Source organism: Durio zibethinus, chromosome 14, assembly GCF_047325235.1.
Source record: "Durio zibethinus cultivar Kanyao isolate XHJ-2024 chromosome 14, ASM4732523v1, whole genome shotgun sequence".
NCBI lineage: Eukaryota > Viridiplantae > Streptophyta > Magnoliopsida > Malvales > Malvaceae > Durio > Durio zibethinus.
The window spans coordinates 12,305,845-12,322,207 of NC_143175.1; the positions used below are offsets into that span (position 1 = coordinate 12,305,845).

The 16,363-nt window shown below is 31.3% G+C and overlaps 2 protein-coding genes and 1 long non-coding RNA gene across 8 annotated transcripts; 1 reads left to right on the forward strand and 2 right to left on the reverse strand.

Annotated features, from left to right (window-relative positions):
* Nucleotides 1–1,898: 1,898 nt before the first annotated feature.
* Nucleotides 1,899–8,056, forward strand: LOC149515050 (P-loop containing nucleoside triphosphate hydrolases superfamily protein). Of its 6 annotated transcripts, none has more exons than XM_089743553.1 (11): nt 1,899–2,199; nt 2,458–2,559; nt 4,273–4,343; nt 4,431–4,558; nt 4,635–4,743; nt 4,820–4,897; nt 5,035–5,188; nt 5,351–5,421; nt 5,539–5,635; nt 5,758–5,963; nt 7,721–8,056. In XM_089743553.1, the coding sequence occupies exons 4-11, from the start codon at nt 4,473–4,475 to the stop codon at nt 7,979–7,981; spliced, it is 1,062 nt and encodes a 353-aa protein (XP_089599679.1). In that variant the 5' UTR covers nt 1,899–2,199; nt 2,458–2,559; nt 4,273–4,343; nt 4,431–4,472; the 3' UTR covers nt 7,982–8,056. The 6 variants fall into 6 exon arrangements, 5 of the variants coding, with proteins under 5 accessions (XP_089599679.1, XP_089599678.1, XP_089599677.1 ...); XR_016327531.1 differs by adding an exon at nt 7,260–7,425 and having other exon boundaries at nt 1,900–2,199; nt 4,273–4,558; nt 4,642–4,743; nt 7,721–7,858; XM_089743554.1 differs by having other exon boundaries at nt 1,902–2,199; nt 4,642–4,743.
* Nucleotides 8,057–8,168: 112 nt separating this feature from the next.
* On the reverse strand, nt 8,169–9,398 carry LOC149515051 (uncharacterized). Its single transcript, XR_016327532.1, has 2 exons — nt 8,627–9,398; nt 8,169–8,405 (listed from the first exon to the last, which is right to left on the reverse strand). It is a non-coding gene; the product is annotated as an uncharacterized LOC149515051 (long non-coding RNA).
* A 1,725-nt stretch (nt 9,399–11,123) lies between these two features.
* On the reverse strand, nt 11,124–15,603 carry LOC111293990 (serine/threonine-protein kinase BSK2-like). The gene is made up of 9 exons (XM_022887091.2): nt 15,267–15,603; nt 14,824–15,174; nt 14,543–14,676; nt 13,830–13,935; nt 13,556–13,641; nt 12,639–12,827; nt 12,373–12,531; nt 11,943–12,056; nt 11,124–11,603 (listed from the first exon to the last, which is right to left on the reverse strand). The coding sequence occupies exons 1-9, from the start codon at nt 15,349–15,351 to the stop codon at nt 11,331–11,333; spliced, it is 1,497 nt and encodes a 498-aa protein (XP_022742826.2). The 5' UTR covers nt 15,352–15,603; the 3' UTR covers nt 11,124–11,330.
* Nucleotides 15,604–16,363: the final 760 nt, after the last annotated feature.

Sequence of the window (16,363 nt, forward strand, 5' to 3'; positions counted from 1 at the left end):
TTTAATTGTTTGAAAAAAAATATATTTTTTAAAAAATTGTTATAAAATGTAAAAATAAAAATAAAATAAAACTAACTATCTATTTTATTGTTATTATTAATTCAAACAACAAAATCAACCAACAAAAACCAAAAATATATAGTACATTTATTTAATATTTATTTTCACTTACGAAATAATTAAATTACATAAAAATATATAAAAAAATACAGTCAAACTTATTTTTAAAAATAATAAAAAAATAAGGCAAAAAAATTTTAATTGTAAGTTGCAAAAGTAAAAAAATATGCAACTAATTTTTTATATTTTATGTGATTAGGTTAATAAAAATCCATGTGTTCACATTGTGTTTTACATAAAATTTATATGTCATAATTTATATAGATAAAAAAAATACAAAATACATTTTCTAGTTTATGTTAAAACGATATATATATATATATATTTTTTCTAAAATTTTAATTTATGTTACTTTCATATATTTTTTCGTATTATTTTTGTATTGTATTTGAAATTACCCGATCTAGCCACAAGTAATGTTTTGTTTTGCTATATGTATTCACTGTATATTTATGCAAATTTTTTTAATTTAAAATACAAAAAATGAAATAAGGAAAGAAAAACAAGATGTAATGTAACATGGATATTTTAATTGGTTTCCTTTTCTCATAAAATTAATCTAAAAAATTATCATCCAAATAAAAAAAACAAAAAGTTGAAAGTAAACAAAAAAATTAAAAAAAATAAAAATGAGTAAAAAAAGTTAATAAATGGTGCTACATTCACATTTTATATTGAGATTAAAATAAAATTTTTTAAATTAAATAAAAACATTTACTTTATTAATATAATGTATATATGTTTAAAACTAAATATATTTTTTTTTAAAATATCTCTACAAAAAATTTGTAAAACATAAAAAAATTTTAAATATAAAAAAGTAAAATATACAAAAAGTAAAAAAAAAAAAAAAGGAGAGTAAGAAAACAGAGCTTGAAACGTGACATTTTAAAAGCCCCCACACAAACAATTAAAATATTAAAAAAATATAATAATAATAATAATAATAATAACAAACAAAAAAGTCCGAACATTTTTAAAGGTAAATTTGCAACATGAGAAATATTATAGACATTTCACGTCTAACAAAAATTTTTTTCCCTTTCATTCTTTCGCTGTTTGTATTAAAATTTTGAGAATTAAAAAAAAAAATCTCTCTCTTCTCTTTCTTTAATATTATGTTTGGATTGAGAAGGGAAAGGAAGAAAAGAAAAATAAAAGAAAGTAATAGAAACATAAAAAAAAATTTTTGTTTAAATAAATTTTTAATTTAAAAAAAGTATGAAAACTCAAATAATTTTTAATTTTTTTTGTAATTCTCTTTTTTTAAATATCTTAATTTAAAGAAAAAATTTTAAAAAAAATTTTAAAAATTTTGTTTTTATGAAAAGATTATTATATTAATATTTTTATTATGATATTAAATTTAATTATATAATTGATACTTTTTATAAAAATAATTTTTTTTGAGTATTTTATATAATATTATAGTTTATAAATATTTTATGATTTTTTTAAGTCTTAAAAGAAAAAATTAAATCAAATACAAAATTAAAAATAAATTAAAAATTAATTAATACATTTTATTATATTAAATATATTCAATTTTATTTAAAAAAATTTATTTATACAAATTAAATAATATAATATTATATTTATATATTATTTTATATAAAAAATTATAATTAAAAAAATATTATAATAAATTATTTTTTTCTGTCACTATTTATTCAAATAATATTTATTAAAAATTTCTTTTTTTTTTTTATTAATTTTAACTATCTACATAAACTTTTTTCTTTCTTCTAAAACATTTTTTTTTCCTTTCCTTTATTAATATCCATCTAATTATAACTAAATTTTGTTTTCCTTTTCCTTTCATCTCCAATCAAAACGTAGTGCTACTGTCCCTAATTTTTGAATATCAAAATCACTCACTTTCTTTCGTCACTTTCGCCGCCTCATCCCTTATACTTGTTGCTGTTTTTTTTCTCTTCAACTAGGTTGTTTCGACAAAATCACTCTCTTCCCACTTCAATTTTCATTTTCTAGCTTTGATTTTCTAATGAACGTAGCTGACACTCACTAGATCATACAAAGGACGCGAATGACGGAAAAGTTGGTTCAAGAAATTTGAAGGTCTGTTTACATTGACTTTTCCTCTCATTTTTCTTTTATTTTTCCAATTTTCTTTGTTTTCCCAAGATCATGCCATCTCATCTCTCCTATCTTTATTTAGGTCTTGAACTGCCTGTAATGATAAGCGTTTAGGGTTTAGGGTTTACTTATATAGAGGAATTCGACAAACACTCAGACTTTGAGTATCCAGTTTTATTCTTTTAATTCAAATCATTGAAAAATTTTCCTTTTTGACGTGCTTATTGTTTCAAATTTCAGTGGCACTCTTCAAATTCCATTCGTGAAATTATGGTGTTATTGAAAATATGCCCCTGCACTTACTCGAAGATGCAATTTCCAGCAATTCTTGGATAAAACTGGGTAAGTCCTCTTTTTGTTGCTTAATTGTTATTGATTTGAACTGTAGTTTCTTCTTTTGCTTGGTATAGAATAGAATGGCAATGAAATGCTACTTGCTGTGATGGTTGCATTTGTTAAATCATGTAATTTATGTTTCTTATCCCTATGATTGCTTCAAGATTTCAAATAATTAATTTTCAAGATGAGATATTTGCTATAACTAACTGTTTATAGAACTAGATTCTCCTATTGTATAGGCCTGGCAATGTTACCAAAAAAAAAAAAAAGGAGTGAATATAAGAAGAAACAAGATGCTTATGTTTTACCTGGTAATGTTTGTTCTACTATCTTGTTAATGATTAGAAAATGTGGATGTGGAACTTGATAATCGAAGCAAGTTAGTAATATATTATGACTTGATTGAAATCTTATTTGATGCAAAATTCAAGGGTGAAACTAAAAATTTACATTTTTTTTTAATGTATAATTTTCATTGTTAAATTCGAAAATGATATATATTAATTATTAAAATCTTTTATACATTATCACCTCAGCCAACATTTTTTAACATTCTTGTAAAAATATAATTAATTGGAATAAATTACTATAAGAATGATTACTGATTACAAAATTTTTACTTTTAATCATTGAACTTTAATTGCCCAACAAAATTACCAAAGTTTTGTCTAGCACATTAAATCTAATAATTCCATCCACAGAAAAATAATGTAACTGCCACATAAGTGACACGTAAACCCAAATCCAGGTCACTTTTTAGGACAAAACTTATATGAAGTTTTTTTTTTTTTTTTTAAACTAAAATTTATATGAAGTTTTTTAGGTGAAATTTGTGAAGTTTTTTTTTAAAGTTCTTTAGGTGAAGTTTGTGAAGTTCTTTCTTAAAAATGATTTAATAAAAACTTTAATAAAAAATTCAAATTGATAGATTGATAAAGTTTAATGTGAAGATCAATAATATGTAAAAAAATATTATTTATAATTCAAATTTGATCTATACTTATTCAACAATAAAAATTCTGTCAAATATTTTTACTAAAAACGTCTATATAAAAATATATATTAAAATGTTTTCAAATTTTACACATATAATCTAGAGATCTTTCAATCTATCAATTTTAATTTTTAATTTTATTTTTATTTAATCGTTTCTAATAAAAAACTATACCAACTTTACCTAAAAAATTTCATTTAAGTCTTTCCCCACTTTTTATTTCCTCTCGCTCCATTACCCTCTTCCTCTTCTCTCTCTGTCCTTTCCTCTCTCCCTCAAACCCTAGCCAGTGAAGCTTCAAAGAAGGCTATTTCTGTCATTCTGTGACAAAGGCTACAAAGCTTTTATCGACAAGAAGAGAGGACCCAACAATTCAAAGAAGTTGCTTCCCAGGACAGTGCTTGAAGCCCTTCACGACAGAATCACTGCTTTGTGTTAGGAGTCCGCTCTAGGGTTCTTTTTTTCTTTTTTTGTTTTCTTTTATTGTTATTTGATTGAAATAACTGTTTTTGTTTTTTTTTTTTCTTGTATTGTTTTCCGGGTGATGAAGAAAAATGAAAAGGTTTTTGAAATTGTGCAAGGACAACAGCTAGTAGCATGAGTAAAATAGCCTGGAAAAAGTGTAACTAAACATGAAACATTGTTTTAATTTTCTCTCTTATTGCTCCCTTGCTTAAATGACATTGAAACTAATCTAAATTATGTTGCGTTCCTACTTTTAGAGAAAGGAAAGTTGAAGCATTCTATGATGAGTCCTCAGTGTGGAGAGACAAAAGATATCAGCTGCTCAAAGGTATATATGTTGCCTTGTTTTGATGGTCTTTTTTCAATTTACTAATGGCAACAGCTAGTAGTGTAAGTAAAATAGCGAGGGAAATAGGAATTGTAGTGAAGAAAGCAGTAAGCAGAGATAGAGGATGGTATGGCCCCCACATGGCTGCGGCCTCTAGTGCCATTGCTCAACGACTTCCATTGGTTGACCTTGTTGTTGAGATCAGAGATGCCAGGGTATAATTTTGTTTTAATTATCTTTATGCTTTTCTGCATGATGAAATTTCTCAATCAATTTGTTGATTGATTTAAGCTTTCAGATTCCTTTATCATCTGAGTATGAACTGTTGAGAAACTTCCCTTCATCTAGACGAATTGTTGTCATGAACAAGATGGACCTCACAAACCCAACCCACATAAAGGTTGGTCTCTGTTTCTTGTGTTGCCTATCACTTCCAATTGACTTTATATGCTTTAAGATTCTGTTCCATTTTTTAGGAATGGATAAGATATTTTGAGCAAGAAAACTGCATTTCTTATGGAGTCAATTCCCATAACAAGGACAGTGTCAAAGGGGTATTTTATCTCTCTTATCTAGCCAATAAGATCTCCTATTGTTAGTCTTAAAGTAACCTTATGTCTTGTTTTCTTTTGATGAAACCTTGTTTCTTGTTAAGATATACTAACAATTGATGACACTTCATATCTTACAGCTGCTCAATTTTATACAAGCTCAAGTTAGGGGACTGTGCACAACTAATAATCATTCTAGTGACACTATAACAGTAATGCTAGTTGGGATTCCTAATGTTGGTAAATCAGCACTAGCTAATTCTTTGCATCAAATTGGGAGGATTAGTGCTGCAGGTGCTTTAACCTCCTCAAATCCTCTCAGGCCCAACATTATTTTATTGTTAGAGTGGAGTGATTGCAGGCGCTAATTTTAATAACTCATTTAATTTTCTCTTGTTGCTCTCCTGCTTAATTACCTTTAATGAAATCTAAATTATGCCATGTTCCTTCTTTTAGAGAAAGGAAAGTTGAAGCATGCTACTGTGAGTCCTCAGCCTGGAGAGACAAAAGATATTAGCAGCATGAAGGTATATATGCCACCATGTGATGATCTTTTTTAAATTCGGCGAGGATTAATTTTCCTTCATCAGCAGTGTGTTTTTAGCAACATTATGGTGTGATTCATACTCGAGTCTTGTCGCCAGATTGGTAGCCATCCCAATATCTATTTGTTGGATACTCCTGGTATTTTGCCTCCTACAATACATGATGCTGACCTCTGCTCCAAGCTAGCATTGACAGGTGGGATAATAACCTTAATTTTTTCTCTCTTTCAAGGGTATGAGTTAATTGTACGAGTTCAATTATATCAGGCTGAAATATCCCCCTGCTTAATCCAACAGTTTGTCTTTTTGCAATTGCAGGAGCAATTAGAGACGATTTGTTTGACCAAAAGGAACTTGCTCAATATTTTTTGACTATTCTTAACTTAAGTGACCAGTATAAGAAATGGGCAAAGTTTTCAACCAATCAGGGTAAGGTCTCATTCATAGAGCACAAAAAAGAACCTTCAATTGGCTCTAAGTTGGAGATGAGACAGAAAAAGCAATACCTAATGGATCACACGCAGGTATGTGCACTTGTAATACTTATAAAACTACCCTGACAATAAAATTGGTTATCTATGTTTCACTTTTTTAAAACCAAAGAATTAGAAACATCCCAAAAATTTATGGTAAAATTTTCCTCTAGATCTATTTTTAGGTGCTTTTAGGCCTGTTAATTATGGAGTCTTAAGGTTTTAAATTGAGTAGATCTAAAACTGAATGTATGGAATGCAAGTTTAGTAGTCACAAGGAAGTGGGTACTAGTGTGATTAAGTTAGATGGTGAGGGAGTACCAAAGAGTAGCCAGTTTCAATATTTGGGATTAATTATTCAGAGTGATACTGAAATAGAAGCAGATGTCAAACATAAGGTTAAAGCAGGATGGGCGAGGTGGCAAAGTGCTTCAGGTGTTTTGTGTGATCGCAACATGCCTTTAAAATTAAAAGTGAAGTTATATAAAACAAATGTAAGGCTTGCATTACTATATGGAATTGAGTGTTGGGCTGTTAAAAAACAACATAAGAAGAAAATGAACATAGCGGAGATGAGGATGTTTAGATGGATGTGTGGTAAGACTAGAAGAGACAAATCAGAAATGAAGAGATTCGAGAAAAATTAGGGGTAGTTCGAATTGAAGAGAAGATGAGAGAGGGCTGTTTGCGATGGTTTGGACATGTGAAATGTAGGTCTAGCAGTGCATCGGTTAGAAGAATGAGTTTCTAGATCTACGAGAGATCAAAACAGCTAGAGGCAGACCACAAAAAATATGGATGCAAGTAATAAAAAACGATATGATGGTTAAAAAATTAGATGAAAAAGTGGTTATTGATAGAAATGAGTGGCGCAAGAAGATTCAAACTAGAACCTAACATGATTCTCTTATTTGATTTTTCATACAACCAACCCGAGTATAGGATATAAGGCTTAGTGTTTTGTTATTTGTTGTTGTTTTTAGGCTTGTTAATTTTTTTGGTTTTTAAATCTATATATATCTGCACATATGTATGTATATGTGCGTGTGCGTGTGTGCGTGCGTGCGTGCGTGCATGCGTTCGTGTGTGTGTGTGTGTGTGTGTGTGTGTTCTTCTCTGCTGCATTGCTGTTTCTTCCTTATAAAAATTGCCTCAAGTGCTTATGAAAAACTTCTAATTGGAAATAAAAAGCTTTTGGCTTTTCATTTTGAGAGTAAACAAATCCTATTTAAGCTTTTTATTTTGAAAGTAAACAAATCCTATGTCTATGTTACCTAAGGGACACATAATTTCTTGCTTAATAAATGTAATTACACTAAAATGTACTTATGATAAACTTGTGTTTAGGTTATGAAGTGTCAAAAGTTATTTCTACCATGCGGCACTTGTGCTCATGGAGAGCCCTGATAATGGGCGAGAACAAAGAGCTTGACCCTGGGCTTGTCCTGAGACCTGACGATTGATCAAGTAGTGCTTGGGTTAATTTGAGGCATTTACTGACATCACCACCCAGGTTTAGCTATTCTTGCATTCCTTTTTGTTTGTTTCAATAACAGGGTAAGAATAGATAGCTTGACATTGGTCATGATTGTCCTGGGTCCTTTGTCAAATAGCAACTAGTGCTTGGATTGGCATTTACAGACATCTCCACCAAGCTTTAGCTATTCCTGTATCCCATAACAATTCTCTGCACATATGAATTTTGAAATTTAAACAAGAAAAATGAAATTTATCTGTAAGATTAGTGACCTCCGCTTATTTTCTCTGGGTCTCACAAACACCTAAAGAAAAAGATATTGTTGATGCAGGACTTGATAGTGCATGATGTTCGTCGGGCTATCTTTGATAGCATTTCATCTTTTGATGGTAATCTAGAGCGTGAGGATGATATGATAAAACTTATCAAGGCACAGTTCATAGCCTTAAGGGAGGCATTCTGTGTTCTGGAAGAATTAGATCAAAATGTTTACAACAAAGTTGCTGTTAAGTTACTGAATTTGTTTCGCACTGGGAGGCTTGGGCATTATACTCTAGATCCACTGCCTGTAACATTTTGTGATCGTATGTAAGCTATACATACATACATATATGTATATACATATATATATATGTATATATATTAGTAAAGTTGTAATTCTTGTTTATTCATGGATTCTGAAAACAATTATTAGCAAGGCTTGAGTTGGATTGAGATACAGTTGACCAATGGAACAATTAATATATTCTACTTTCCAAAAATAAATGGAGAACCACGTATTAGATTGGTAGAATATTGGTTTACTGATTATTATCATTGGTGGTCTCTTGCAGCCATAAAAGAAATTATCATCATGGCTGGGTTGAAATGAAATTCAACATAAAACCCTGGAAAGTAATTATTACTAAGCCAAAGACGTTCCTGTGATCAGTTAGCCAACCATCATGGCATTCTGCATTCTTCTGTTTCCTCTCTTATACACAGTCTTTCCTTAAATAATTTCTTCTTTTTGGGACCTGAAAAGAGAAAATTTATTCAAAAAATGAGTTAAAGAGCTACGACCCCAACCCCTGAATAATTTTCAGTAACAACATGATCATGGGATTATGACCGGACATATTAGTCATCAGGTTATTAAGATTTAGTGTTTACCATGGATTGTCACTCGTTTGTTAGCATCAAACTAAGAAAGTAAAAGTATATTTAAAAAAAAAAAAGGGGTAGGAAGTTGTCGTACTTGTTTGTTCTTCTTTGGGAGGCTCCCTAAAATAAAGACAATGCAAGAACATTAGACCGGGGTTGATGGCCATCTGCTCTGCCCTTAACTGCAAAATGCAAGAAAAGGCAACGAAAAAAGAAAAGTCATGCCGACTTCCAAGTTCCAACTGAAGGCACATGGAGGCAGACATGTGCAGCCAGCCAACTCATATCATAAAAGTTTGTTTCGTCTTGGGACTGGGGAATTACGATACCAATGCATAACGGGTAAATGGTCCCTACTCCGCACAGTAACACGACAAAGTTCTATTCGAGGTCCAATGCAAATTAAACACGAGAAATTCCCTGTAATTCTCTTGGGCTGTGACCCTATCACAGAAATTTGATCGGCAATACACAACAGATTTCGTTTTGCATCAAAGAAATTTGTATCCAAGAGCTACATGGATTCCTTAATGCAGCCAATGTTAACAAGGGCAACAGTCACAAACTCATGAGAGAAGAATAGAATTTGCAAAGCATGCATTGAACTGATGAGGAAGACACGTGTTCAGGAGAAAGCATGCATCGACTGCAAAGTCTTTGTGAGATTTATTTGGCAAATAATCAAAGTTCAACGGATATATCGGCAGTTTCATCAGTATAAATTACACAGAAAGACAACAGTTCTAGATTATAATAGACCATGATTTAACAATATATTACATGCACCCATTCATGAGTTTGAGAAAACCCTTCCACAAACTCTCTCAAGAAGCGAAAAAGGAGAAGAAAGAGGAGACTAGAATCCACTGTCAATGCTAATTCTTCGTTCCGCTCAGTGTAGATTGTAAGCCCTTACTGTCAGGTGATTGGGAATAGGATATTGAGATCAATGGAGGCCTGTATTTTTCGGTCCCATTAGAATCTATTCCTTCAACCAGCTTCTCACCATTCAAATCATGTGATGAGAGTTTAGAGGAAACATCCTTGTCCGGTTCGGAGTAAGAGAGAGCAATGAGTGACTCCCGTGTCACTTCCTCAGCTCCCTCCTTGCCGGGTTGTCTTGTTATCCATAAAATGAAAATCTGCTAGCTCTGGTTGTAGCTGATAAGTTTATTCTATTTGGTACACACTCAACTTCAATGCAAAAATAAAAAAAATAAAAACGATATCAGGAGAGGAGCAACACAAAAGGACTTGTACAGTGCAGAAGGATTGAACGAAATATGTTAAAATCATAATTGATATATAAAATTATTGATAATATAGGATTATAATCATTTTATACATGATTGACTTGTATTTAAAGGAAAAGATAAAAATTATAAAAAAAATTAATTCTTTTTTAATATAAAATTATTTAATTTTTTCATTTTAAGAGAATTACTTTTAATTTATAAAATTAAATTTATATGTTTAATTATATCGTTAAAAATTATATTAATAATTTAAATTATATAAATTTTAAAAATAAATAATTTTAATAAATAAATTATTTTATCATAATTTTTATATATATCAAATATAAAATAATATTATTTTATTTTATTTTTATTTATAATATTATTTTATTTTATCATAATCTTACGTATAAACATAATCTAACATCCTGGTAAACCCTTAAGATTCACTAAACTCCTCCAGAAAATGACTTCCATTAGTTGATTTTCCCAATATTTTCAAACACAAACTTTGAAAAACTATCCTGCAAAAAAAAAAAAAGAAGAAAAAAACATACAGAAGCAGTGAACAGGGGCAGCAGAAAGGTGTAAGAAAATAGAGATTGACCCCTCTCAAGCACACACGCCGATGCCCTATGTTCAAAAGCAAAACTGCCGCATCATTAAAAATCAATGGAAAATAAAATTTCAGAGTGGACATGACAACGTTTTCACATAAAAGACACGACTTTCTTCTGAGCCCATTAAACACGGCATTAAACATGGCATTGCAACAGCGAAATTCGTGTCCCAATAATTGTGAATCGATTAGATGTTTTTTTTCCTTTCTTTTCTTTTCTTAGTAGTAGTATTTACAAGCATGTTTTGTTAAAATTGGCGATGGGGTGATTAGCAGCCAGAGCTTATAAGAAAAATATTAAAAAATAGAGTTGAAATGAAACCGGAAAAGAATAGATAGATCCGTTAAAGTGAAGTCTAAAAGCCCATTTTTAAGCATGCTTTAAAAATGCTGCGATTCAAACAGGAAAAGGAACCCTAAACAAACAAACAGGTAGAAAAGGAAATTGAGGTACAAAGAACTAGTACTACTAGTAAGTAATTGACAACAGAGTAACGATGAAAAGAAAGCAGCGATGGGTGGACGGACGGGCGTCGGAACTTGGAACCAACAAACTGAATATGGAAAAGAGATTGAAGAAAAAATAAAAGGAAATGAATTTGACCTTTTTCTTTTCTTTTCTTTTCAGTCCGCCTTATTGCCAATTATTGCTTGAATCTTTTTTGCTTTATTTAATTCCATAACAAAATAAATAACCATACCACCACCAAGCCAAACTTGTAGCAGAAAATCAGTACCACCAAAATCAAAGTCGCTGGCCACTTGTCTAATTATTTCTTCATTTTTATTATCATTTACACATTTCTTTATGTCAAACTATTCTCCAACATAATTAAACGACTCTCCACTCAAAATGATCCTCACACCCACCATCTTCTTCCAAGCTCTCAGCATCACACGACAAACACAGGCAAATGAATCAAGAAATAAAAGATAGTGCCTCAATGCTTAAGATTGCTTGCTTGGACACGCCAGCCATTCTGCTTTTTTGCTTCAAATGAGGCTCCATCATTAAGCATGTCCTGCGCATCAGTTTCCATTCCAAGCTTGGACAGGGCAAGAGCTTGCACATATAAGGCAGTGGGCCATTCGGGCAGGCACACCTGAGCCTGCATGGCATCTCTCAAGGCAAGTTCTGGTTGACCAATCATCAAGTATGAGAGGGCTCTTCTCACAAATACGGTACCAGAAGGAACAGACATCATCGATACCAACTGGGGAAAAGATGAATCAACTTTTAAAACACAAAACACAGGTTGAAATTAGTCTAAATGCATGAAGAATGGAAATTCAGGAACCAAGCAGAGAGACCAAGCTAGGGCAATTCTATAGTACCTAAAACAAATATGAAGTTGTTTTGAGTACCTAAAATGAACTTGGAAGTTGAAATAGCTACTTAACATATCAGCCGGTTAAATTGCCTTTTGGATATTGAACAAATGCCAATAAATACTTTCTAACAAAATGCAAAAAGAAAAACTCATTTTTTAATATAACATCTCAGTAATCAAGCTTGTGATAAGTAAACAAATCCACCAGAGGAAGAAAGGTACCTTTGAGTAATAATCAATAGCATTTTTAAAATCCTTGTCTCTAAATGCAATATCCCCAAATTTCTTTGTATTCAGCATATCTTGAACCTGTTGTGTCCACTCTTGGAATGACAGCTTCACCAATAACACAGTGCAAGCAAATTAGACCATGAGAGAGAGAGAGAGAGAGAGAGAGGACATGAAACTATGAATAGCCAATTATATCAGAACAATCACAATTTCTATGCTGAAAAAAAAAATTAAGGAGACAATATCCTCCAATTCAATTCAAGAATGCCTACTACTTTTAAACCAATAAAACCTTTAGAAGATGACAACTTATCTTAGGACGTTACTGATTCCCATTAAGGAGCCAAAACTTGTATCTGTTCTTCAGGCTCAATAACAGAATATTTTGTAACATTGAGAAAGTAAAATACTCGTAACCAACCTCATTTTCTGCACCTTCTTCATCTTTATAACCAGTTTTAAGCAAGATATCATGCACTGCAGTAAGATCCATCCTAGCACATGCCTTTCCAAGCGGGGAAAGCATAGTTGGCTGCACCACTGGGGTTTTTGATAGACCCATTAGGATATGTGATGCAACCTATGGAAAGCAATGGGAACATATTAATTTAGTAGGGTTTAAGATGCATATATACATCACACTCTAAAATTGAAATGGCAGTGGGCTCAATGACTTGAAATTTTCACCTCTTTCTGCTTTTGAAGAGGTGCTACAGCTGAAAGGAGGAATTTAATATCAGGTCGATCTCTAAACTCATACTGAAGACATGTTGAAGCCAATTCAACCAATTCGCCGGCATCTTCATTAGCATATTGTCCTTCGAGGGAAGAATCCATTAACAACAATAAATTTTTTCCTCTTATCAAATCCAATGCCTGGAAAATCAACAGTCATGTAATAGTGTTAAAATTGAAATACACAAAATTGACTGCAGTTGTAGTGTTATGATCCTCAGAAGCTTATAAGAACAAAGACCAAAATAAATAAATAAGCAGAATGTCACCATAAACCAAAAGAAAAAGCCCGAAACACAGTCCCAAAATAAGGCCACCCAAGGATAAACAAGAGTAAGCACCATCCTTGAAACAGTGCAAGACACATCTGCTTTAGTGTTTATATGTGCATGTGCATATTGTTAGCATTTCCATTTTTTTCCTTGACCCATCTTATGAGACAGATAAATCTCAAAATCACTTATAGGACTGTTCCAGAATAGTATAGTAGATATTAAGGACTTCTGAGCTAGGACATTTTGAACTGTGCTAACATTTTACAGATCTTACATCACTTTCTAAGCCTCCCAGCATTAACAACTTGTTGGGAAACCTGGCAGGAGGTCATAAGTGTTAATTAATTAAAGCTCCCAAATGTACACAAAAAACACCGAAAGCCTCAGCACCAGGTAGTTCTTAATGAACAGCAACATCACTGAATTCCAATCCCAAGCTCAATTATCAAAGAAACAGTTGCTAAGAAACTCAAAATAGATTCATCCAAATTCTATCAGAAAAGCTATTTATCATCACTAAGAACTTTAAGAGCAGCAGTAGCAGGGAAATACAAAGAAAAATAAATAAATTTGGATAAATAGAATGTATCGTACATGGCTGGGAGGGATATGCTTTCCACTTAAAAGATCCAGGAGAACAGTTCCATAACTGTAAATCACACTTTCAGGGATGACCCTGCCTGCAGAGTTGAGCATTCAAATAATTAGCAGTGAAAGGATATCAATTCAGTAACATCCCTTTCCTTTCAAAAGGGCTATAAAATGTATTCTTTCTTATTTTAAGATTGAAAAAGGAAAACAAATTAGTTTGTTGAAATTGAAAATCATAGCAGTCCGTAGGTGACCAAGTGAAATCAGAAGAATGTACCTGTCCTCAAAAATTCAGGAGGAGTATAAGCCAAATTAGTACTGTAGCTTTTTCCATCTCGGCTATTTTTCATTAGTCCAAAACTAGATAATCGAGGATCACCATCCTGGTATAAAAAGAAGTTAAAAGAAGCAAAGAAACCGAAAAGTTCAATGTCAATGCTGGCAACTAATCTGCCTCCAAAGGCAAGTCATAAACATGAAGAACATATCAATCCATAAATTTACACATTGAACATGGCAATTTAATATTTATGAAGATGGGTCTTAATTTCTAATTTTCTAGTGCTACCCTCTCTATTCTTATATCCAGCCGAAACAATCAATTTTGGGATTTCCCAAAACACAAAGGCCATGCGAGGCCAACCTCATATATGATTGACATTCTAAATGTAATGAAAAAACTTTACCTAAATCTCATATATGAGGGCAAAGTCAGCAAGAAGGTTCCATAACCACGAAAGAAGCCCTTTTTCCACCAATTTTAAAAAGAAGTCACCGCATATCATAATGTCCAAAAGATTCAAAAATTGAACCATAAAGAATGTTGAAATCAATGGATATAATAATAAAACTAGTCCCAACCTGAAATATTGTAGTATTACTAAACAAGGCATTACTAAATCTCCTGTTGAATGATCCCTCATTTACTAAAGCAGTGGAAGGAGAGGTAAGACAAATATCGTGGTAGAAAGGAAATGAGCAAAGCTTTACCTCATCAAAAAGAACTCTGTAAGCATTTAAATCATGATAAATTTTAAGGTTTTCAGCGTTGCAGTGATCAAGGGCTTGTGCAATATGGTACGCAACTCTAAGGCGCACTTCCCATGGCAAAGGCTGTTTTTCCCCTGCATTATCCACAGTATTTTATACATACACAAATGAGGGAAGTAAATGAGGGTGGTGTTTTTGTTTACTATTAAAAGGGAAAAAAAAAGGAAAAAGAAAGAAAATTTTAGAAAGGAGCAAAGGCAAAATGAAGGAAAAAGACATACAGTGGAAGAGATGCTTAGAGAGGGTATCATTGAGCATATACTCAGCGACCAACAAGCGCTCGTCCCCCTCGGCGCAACAGCCGATTAAATTCACCAATCTCTTGTGACGTACTTTCCCAACCACAGTAGCTTCGTTAACAAACTGGTGAGGGTCGGGCCATGACTGCTTTGAGAATCGCTTAATGGCCACCACTCGGTTGTTCTTCAGCTTCCCTCTGTAAACAGCATTGGGAGCTTTCTCTCCACTCTCTGACACTATGAGCTCGCTGCTGAATCCGTTGGTAGCAGCCCGCAGCTCCGCCAGTCCGAACTCCTTGAATGCGGGCACTGCCGGCTGCGCCCCGTTATCATCTGATAATAATAATAATAAAAAGCATAATCAGGCAATAAATAATACTCCATGTATATTGTCTTTCAGTGTAAAGAAAAGAAAAGAAAAAGACCTAGATCTGAGTTGGTTTGAAGAGGAGGAGGAGGATGTTGATCAGGGGATGGGAGATCGGTGGTTTTGGACTGAAAGCAGCCCATAACTGTCCGTCTGCCTTTGTCACATATAATGAGAAAAAGGAAGCAGGAGCAGGAACTGTCTTAGAATATATAGTGTATATATAGTTGGAAATGTATATATAGTGTATATATGTATATATCGTGTAGTATAGTTGGAAATGTGAAGAAGACTTGATATTTGAGTTTGGGGAGGCACAAGTTAGAAGAAAGAAAGTTGAATGGGAACGGGAACGGGAACGGGGGTTGCAGTTTACAAATACAAAATAGTCTCCACTGAAAATGCGAAGACCATGAATTTGAATTTTAAAAAGTGTTTGATTGAAATATTTTAATAAAATTTTAAATAATAAATTACTTTTAAATATATATATTTTTATTAATTTATTTAAGTTATATTTAAATAGATTAATAATATAATTTATGTTAAATTAAATTAGTTAAATTTTTAAAATTTTAATTTTAAAAATATTAGAATTTATTGATTAAAATATTTTATGTAAATTTTTTATAAATTTTAATTAAAATGAAATTTTTATTATTATTAAACGTTTTTTATAATTCGGTTTAAAAGTTCTAAAAATGATTGATTAAATTAAATTAAATTAAATTAAATTTTAATTTTTTATTAAATTATAAAATAAATTTAATAGAATACATTAAAATATCATTAATAATTTTTTTTATAAATTTTAATTTAAATAATTTTTTTTATTTTTGATAATTAGAGTCATATTAAAACACAAAAATAATTTTCACACTAAATAAAATATCAATATAATGAGATCAAAATTTATTAGTGTGTGTGGAAATAAGATAATTGTATGGAGTTTGTTTCTTTATTTTTGTAAAAATAATTGCACATTTAATTTATGTTTATAAATAAATTTATTAAAAATAAACATAATTAAATCATTAACCATTTTTATTTTTTGTTTTAATTGATCTACTAATTATATATATTTTAATAATTTTATGTTTGTATGTTTTATGGGTTGATTATTTTGATCATTAATAATATAATAAATCCTTTTAA

Coding starts and splice junctions, on each gene's coding strand:
- LOC111293990 (XM_022887091.2), bottom strand. CDS start 15,351: ATGGGCTGCTTTCAGTCCAAAACCACCGATCTCCCATCCCCTGATCAA. Junction 14,677..14,823: donor CTCTAAGCATCTCTTCCACT/GTATGTCTTTTT, acceptor TGGATAATGCAG/GGGAAAAACAGCCTTTGCCA. Junction 12,057..12,372: donor AAGAAGGTGCAGAAAATGAG/GTTGGTTACGAG, acceptor TTATTGGTGAAG/CTGTCATTCCAAGAGTGGAC.
- LOC149515050 (XM_089743550.1), top strand. CDS start 4,388: ATGGCAACAGCTAGTAGTGTAAGTAAAATAGCGAGGGAAATAGGAATT. Junction 5,422..5,538: donor AAGATATTAGCAGCATGAAG/GTATATATGCCA, acceptor TCTTGTCGCCAG/ATTGGTAGCCATCCCAATAT. Junction 5,964..7,720: donor ACCTAATGGATCACACGCAG/GTATGTGCACTT, acceptor TTGTTGATGCAG/GACTTGATAGTGCATGATGT.